The 6,857-nt window shown below is 33.0% G+C and overlaps 1 protein-coding gene across 1 annotated transcript; it reads right to left on the bottom strand.

Moving 5' to 3' along the window:
* Window positions 1-824: 824 nt before the first annotated feature.
* LOC132060060 (alpha-galactosidase 1-like) lies at window positions 825-5,397 on the bottom strand. Its single transcript, XM_059452918.1, has 15 exons — window positions 5,067-5,397; window positions 4,221-4,279; window positions 4,060-4,116; window positions 3,794-3,828; window positions 3,581-3,684; window positions 3,427-3,502; window positions 3,242-3,300; window positions 3,074-3,139; window positions 2,896-2,979; window positions 2,755-2,819; window positions 2,301-2,383; window positions 2,108-2,198; window positions 1,924-1,973; window positions 1,694-1,834; window positions 825-1,051 (listed from the first exon to the last, which is right to left on the bottom strand). The coding sequence occupies exons 1-15, from the start codon at window positions 5,228-5,230 to the stop codon at window positions 959-961; spliced, it is 1,227 nt and encodes a 408-aa protein (XP_059308901.1). The 5' UTR covers window positions 5,231-5,397; the 3' UTR covers window positions 825-958.
* Between the last annotated feature and the right edge of the window lie 1,460 nt (window positions 5,398-6,857).

Genomic DNA, 6,857 nt, shown 5'->3' with positions numbered 1-6,857 from the left:
TGTGGTCTTGAGCTAAAGATGTGTATAACAATACCAAATTGTTTTTTGAATATTTTGGTCTTAAACATGTCAGATGGAATAGTGGAATGAAAAGTGATAATTCTTTTTCATCAGGACTAAAAAGAAAAATAACACACAAATTGAAAACAATGGAAGTAGCTTTATGACCAGATTAAACTGCGCCAACCAAACTCAAACTATTCATAAACTATTTCTGTTTTTTTCTTTCTTATTCTGGTTTTGTGCAATTCATTGACATTATTTCCATTTTTTACATTCAAACATTACTTATTTTAAATTCATCTATCAGTTATTAAAAAATTACACTCCTTGAATATTCATGGCTGTTAAAAAGAATTTGCACTCTGGCTCGATATGTAAGTGTAACTCAAAGAACTAAGAGATAACTAGCTTCATAAGAAACAAATATGTTACAGGTGCATTGCTTTGAAAAATCACATCTATAATGATAAATTCTAATGGTTGCAACTTTACCTTACACAACAAATTTTATAAGCATCACGTAAAACCTTTCTCTGCTTCTATTTTTTCCCCTACTGCAATCCATCTACCCCAACATCTAAAAGTTCTTAAAATAGAAAACTAAAATAGTCAGTCTGAACACCTGTAAACTAATCTTATGGTATTAGCATTTGCAAACACATTGAATCAAGATTCAATGGCTTATGACAATACTTTACACAAGATGGATTGCAGAATCATCTACTGAAATACAGGTGAAACTCGAGAAAAAATACGGACCAGATATATCCATTAAGAGGATGTGGAACTGAAGTCGAGAACCAAAATCAGAAAGCATTAGGTAGAGAAAACTCATACATAACATCTTATTAATGATGTTTGATTCTTTGTACAAATGACAAGTTCATTTTTGTACTTAATAACAAATTGAGAGGAAGACACTGAGAAATCTGGTGCCAACCATTAGCTGAATCCTTCAAGCAACAGGCTTCAATACATACATCTTGCATGCATGAGAGTTCACTGTAGCTGTCAAATTCCCTACAAATTTTGTCTCCAATGTCTTGTGCTGCATGCAAAATTATTTCCATAATGAGTAAAAGGACTAATAATCAATAAGTGAATGATGGTAAGGATTTAATTCTCCAATAACTTCCCAAAATGGTGGATGATAGACTACTTTATTGATCTGAATATAACGTAGACTTCTTTATGAATCTGGCTAGTATTTTAGAGGTATGTCTCATTCACGAGTATGTTCGAGTGGTATAATGTTTTCTAGTGCATTTTAAAGGATCACTATGAAGTACATACATATCCATGTCATATGTACCCTTTGGACATTGGTGAGTTTCTAATCTAGGCAGAAAAAGTTTTTCGTTGTATAGTAGATCAAGTATAAAAGTTTAACAAGAAAGCATCAATTTATAGTAAGTCCCGAAGGTTTTATTCTTGACTAAGTTTTAGAGGAACTTGTCTGATTGATTTGTGCGATAATTCTTGTTGAAGTAACAGAAGTCCTTAACTTTCTGATTAACTGGAAATCATTCTTCCAGGAAATCTTTTTGATAACCAAGAAATCTCTGAGGGCCTTGATGTGCGCCTAACCCGCACATCAAACTTGTGCTCTTACTACTAGACCAAAGGCCTAGGGCTCATTCTTCCAGAAATCTACCAAAAGACAGATAAGGAAATGTAACATAAGACATACCTCCCAAAGGTCTCTTGCCATTACAACACTGTTAGGAGGAATTCCAATGTCATCCCAGTTTGCTGTTATTTCATTTCTCTGAGGACCACGGTTGAGAAGCACCAAAGCTACTCTATACCCTGACAGAGGCCCTGCCCAGATCTGGTCGTAATAGAAAGTGAAAGGTTATCGTCTGCAATCTGCATTACGGGCAGGGAAAAAAAGTTCTACTTTGTATAGATTTTTGTTACCTCAAGATCGCCTTCCATTCTAACCTTTTTGCCCTGGACGCCTAATTCATCTGCTCAAAGCAATGAATGAGTGCTAATACTTTTGAAAACAACCGAAAGGATATAGCTCTCATCTTGGTAATCGCGTATAAATTATAGTAGTACAAATGATTAGTTGCAGTCAATATATTATGCAGTTTAGTACCTTGATCAACAGCAATGACCTCTTTGTTGGTAAGTATTTCCATAGTATCCTCTGTCATACTTCTCACATCACAGCCGATGATAAGGGGAGCCTAGACTTAGCAAGAAGCTCAAAATGGATCATACATTCTGTCCCCAACGAGAACGATAGCACTAAAAGAAGCAGAAATATTTACAGAAAGATACTGATGTACCTTAGAAATTGCCCAAATACTAAAGTGGACAATGTATTCATCCTTTGTCATCCCTCCATTTCCCACCTCAAGCATGTCAGGATCTGTTTAGCAACAATTGTAAGTATGGAGACATAATATAATAAACTAAAAATGTGTTCTCTTTAATAGCTATAAACTTTTAGGTCAGATGGTCACGCACTTTAACATGATATCAAACTAGGCAAAAAACTAATATGATAAAATCTCATAGCCACCCAAAAAAAAAAAAAAAAAAACTAAAACAGTATCTCCACATATTTGGCCTATGAAAATTAATCAGGCCCACACGTGAGAGGACTTGTTGAGAAAGAATAGTATTAAGTAATTAAAAGTCTACTCTCTCTAATAGCAAAGTTTTTAGATGGAGATGATGACACTCTTCAACAGTAACGATATTGAGTTTTAAGGAAATAAGAAGCATCTAAATACTAACCATTCCAACCACCAGGCCTTGCATAGTCTGCATAAACTTCGTTCTGGTCTGCTCTAGAAACCATGCTGTCGAAGAAGGAAAGATGATGTCAAGATCAACTCTCATGAAATCTATCAATTTAAAGACCTATTTAACTATTACCTTTCCCATGTATCAGTGATATCATTTGTAGTTCTCCAGCTGTTACCTAATTTGCCACCCCAGAGTGCCGGATGCATGTCGCCCCTATTTGAAATAGATAGGTACATAGAGTCATTACAATAATGTCAAAATTAGAGAAGGAAACCACACAAGGGCTTATTAGGGAAGAAGTTGTCACCATTCACAAAGATTAAAGAAGATAGGCCTTCCAGCATTCATTAGAGCCCTTGTCATTACAGGGTATCTACAGAAGAAAGGATCCCCGTCAAGAAAAAAAAAGTGTGATAGACAACTAGTGGAATTGTAACAGATGATTTCTTGAGTTGAACAGAAAACAAAACTTTACCGCACGGTTGGCTTTGTTCCATCGTGGTTGCAGTTATCATACTTCAAATAATCAATACCCTGAATGAAAAAATCGTTATCATACTTCAAATAATCAATACCCTGAATGAAAAAATCGTTATCTACAACTATGTTCGAATTGTTTTATGGTTAATTGTTGAGATGGATCAGGATACTTGTACTTACCCATGCTGCAAAAGTTTTCGCATCTTGTTCCTCATGACCGAGTGAACCAGGCATTTTCTTGCTGCAAGTATAATACCTGCAGAAACCTTAAATGGTGAATTTTGAGATCAAGGATATCTTTTCAAAATGAATTTCATGTGCAAGTTCAAGTTACCCTGCATCTGAGTAGATTCCTAGCTTAAGACCTTTACTATGAACATAGTCAGCTAGAGCTTTCATTCCAGAAGGGAATGTGGAATTTTTAGCTGCAAAATTTCCCTGGAATTTGGATTTCATTAGCAAAGAGAATTACTAGTAAGGAATATGGTACTACATAAAATAAGGTAAAGCAGATCTGGACAAAATTTCCAGCTGAGATAAGAAGTACCTGATCATCGCGTTGAGGTTCAGCCCAGCAATCATCTAAAAAGAAAAGTGTTCATATACATGGTTTTAGTAGCTGTCAGTTTCTGTAATGCTGATAACTAAGGAAAGATAGCTGCAAACAGCAGAATCAAATGCAGGTGGATCTACCATATAAGCCGTACCTATAGTCTCATCTACGTATAGAAGATCTAAAACAAAAATTTAAAAGTCGCGTGTATGTTAAGAGATTCAAACAAAAATTCTATGTAGACCTTTAGTCAAACATACCGATGTTGACATACTTATATCCAAGCTTATTGATACCAGTTGAAACCAGGGCATCAGCTGTTATCAACCAAAAGAAAGTTAAATATTATAGCTGCATATGAATCTGATTAAGTAAAACAGACAACAAAAAATATACTTAGTTCAGTATATTTAAAACTTACCAGTTTCTCTTATGACTTTCTCATCAATGTTGCAGGCAAAATAATTCCAACTACTCCACCTGAAACAAAATTTTGCTATTGTTAGTTAAAATTGCCGAAGTCTAAACGGATTAATAGACCGTGCTTAACTGATTGCAAACAAAAAGTTAAGATCCATGATTTTAAATAAGTGAACGCGGAGTATCATGCACTTTTTGAGAGCTTGGCTAAACACAATTGATGCTATAATATTGACATAAGTGTTCTTCAAATTGATTAGCTAAACACATACTGCTACTTTTCAAAAGTACTCTTTTCAGAAAAACACTTAACAAAAATCATTTTTCAAAATAAGCAAATTTTAGAAACTTGGCCATACAGGCTAATAACTTTGTATGCATCTTTATTTATATCTGCAGTGTCACAACTCTTTTGTGATAATATGTACACATACACACACATAATTCTAGTTAATCTGCACAAATCAATTAGAGCTAAATCCATCACAATAAAGAATAAACACAAGACAGATCTAGGATTTTCTGCAAGTGTATGCAGAGTACCACTGCGCCCACTATGGGTTCAATTCAACTAATCCAACATTTTAGACACGGATAAAAAACTACTAAAATTTTAAACTCATAACTTCAAAGGTATAATAGATTCAATATAAATCCATCAAATTTAAATCTTAGATCCGCCTCTGAACAAACTGAAAGCAGTACATGCCACATCACCATACTACTATCTCAACATGAAGACACACAGTTAAAGATGAAAATCAAAGAGTAAAGCATAAAAAAATAAAAGAAATTACTAATGGGAGTTCTTGATTAGTAGTGATATTACTGGAGGAGTTTGACTTACCCCATTGGAGGAGTCAAACCAAGTCCATTACTGAGCAAACTGCGTCGTGTTTCAACTGACTTTTCTTTCTCCTTTTGTTCCAGCCAGTGGCAGTAACCACCACACACGAAGGATATCAGCAACCATAATGCAAGTAGTAACTTTGTCCCTATTCTTATCTCCATTAGTCCACAAAACTGAACTTCACTATACTATATTTTCTACTGTTATAAGTAAGTTACTATTCTTGGGGACTCTCTTTAGTAGTACTAGATTTATATTAGTGTTTTAGTATATACTGGTTATATATAGGAACTGTGATGTGAAGTACTGATTAACGTTATCCGTTGAAGGACAATGATTGACAAGATTAACTTTCTGGAAGTTGGTAAGTTACTGTACTACTCACGTAATAAGTACTACCTCTGATTGGATGGATTTTCACGTGTATTTGGATATAAATAAATGTGATAAGCACTATGTATTAAAAAAAGTTGAAAATAGGGAATGGAAAGTTAAAGTTATATTTGGATATGTATTTAATTTGAAAATATAAAGAAGTTGTGAGTGAGAAAAAATCAACTTGAAAATTGGTCAATTTTTTTTTTTCAAACTTGAAACTCATCTACAATAGAATTTAAAAATTATTTCGATATATAACCAATCATTATTTATTAAAAAAAAAAAAAGAGGAAATTTATTTGTCCAAAGGGGTCCTTATTTTGATTGATTTAAATCTGAATTTAATTAGTCACAAAGTTTAAGAAAATAAAATGAGTTTAATGGTCTTAAATTAATGTACAATAAATTAAAGAGTGAATTTTATTTAAGACCATTAAAGTCATTTTATTTTCTAATAGCCTAAGATATGGAGCTCCTCGAAAAGCTTTACAAGTACTCGTATCCCTCAATTTATGTGCTTTGGAGGAAATTATTAAGTGAAATTGTCAATAAAATAGGTGAATGAGACAATAATAAGAATTGTATATTTTTGTATATAATTCTAAAAAGAAAAAAAAAAATTTTATTTAAAAATAAATGATTCTCACCGGAAAATATTGGATAGGGGGTTATCGTTTCCATTCAATATGTGAGGGGGGCAACTTTTCCCAACTCTTAAATGTTAGGGGGTAAAGTGAGATTCGCTCTAAATTAAAATGTTTTTTAAATCTTATGGTCTAAAATAAATTATACTTAAAAGTATTACCAAATATATAAAGAGCCATGATGCAACTAGGAATTGGTCCCTATACTTATCCCCATCATTTTAACTGGTCCACAAGCTGCACTACTTCACTATGCTATTTTTCTACTGCTAAGTAGTATTATTATTATTGGTGACTCGTAGTACTATATTTTTTATTATGGGTTCTTGCTTCTTACAGTGTTAATCTACCCGTTAGAGTATTTGCTTTTGGACTGTAGTAATTTTATTTTACTGCTTTTAAATAATTTTGTTTTACTGTTAATAATTAGTTATTTAAAAATATCCTTTGTAAAAATATTCTAGGCTAGATTAGTTAGTAAAGATATACTCTGCAGAGATATTCTAGGCTAATTTATGATTTTCTTTTTACTTTTTTTTTTCTTTCTATAAATGAAAAGCTAAACATAGCTAAATAATATAATTCTCTTTGACTGCATTGCAGTATATTTTTCTGTATTATTTCCTCCGTTTGTTTGTTAAAAAACCAACATTACCGGTTATATAAGAGTTGTTGACTGCCGACTACGTTATCCATTGAAGGAGACAATGATTGACAAAATTAATGTTCTGGAGCACTCCTGTCTTTATGCCTAAAAATATTGCTT

Source organism: Lycium ferocissimum, chromosome 6 (genome assembly GCF_029784015.1).
Source record: "Lycium ferocissimum isolate CSIRO_LF1 chromosome 6, AGI_CSIRO_Lferr_CH_V1, whole genome shotgun sequence".
Taxonomy (NCBI): domain Eukaryota; kingdom Viridiplantae; phylum Streptophyta; class Magnoliopsida; order Solanales; family Solanaceae; genus Lycium; species Lycium ferocissimum.
This window is presented reverse-complemented; position numbering and strand designations above follow the sequence as displayed.

Coding starts and splice junctions, on each gene's coding strand:
- LOC132060060 (XM_059452918.1), bottom strand. CDS start 5,230: ATGGAGATAAGAATAGGGACAAAGTTACTACTTGCATTATGGTTGCTG. Junction 4,280..5,066: donor GGTTTGACTCCTCCAATGGG/GTAAGTCAAACT, acceptor ATTTTGTTTCAG/GTGGAGTAGTTGGAATTATT. Junction 2,199..2,300: donor GTATTTGGGCAATTTCTAAG/GTACATCAGTAT, acceptor TGCTAAGTCTAG/GCTCCCCTTATCATCGGCTG.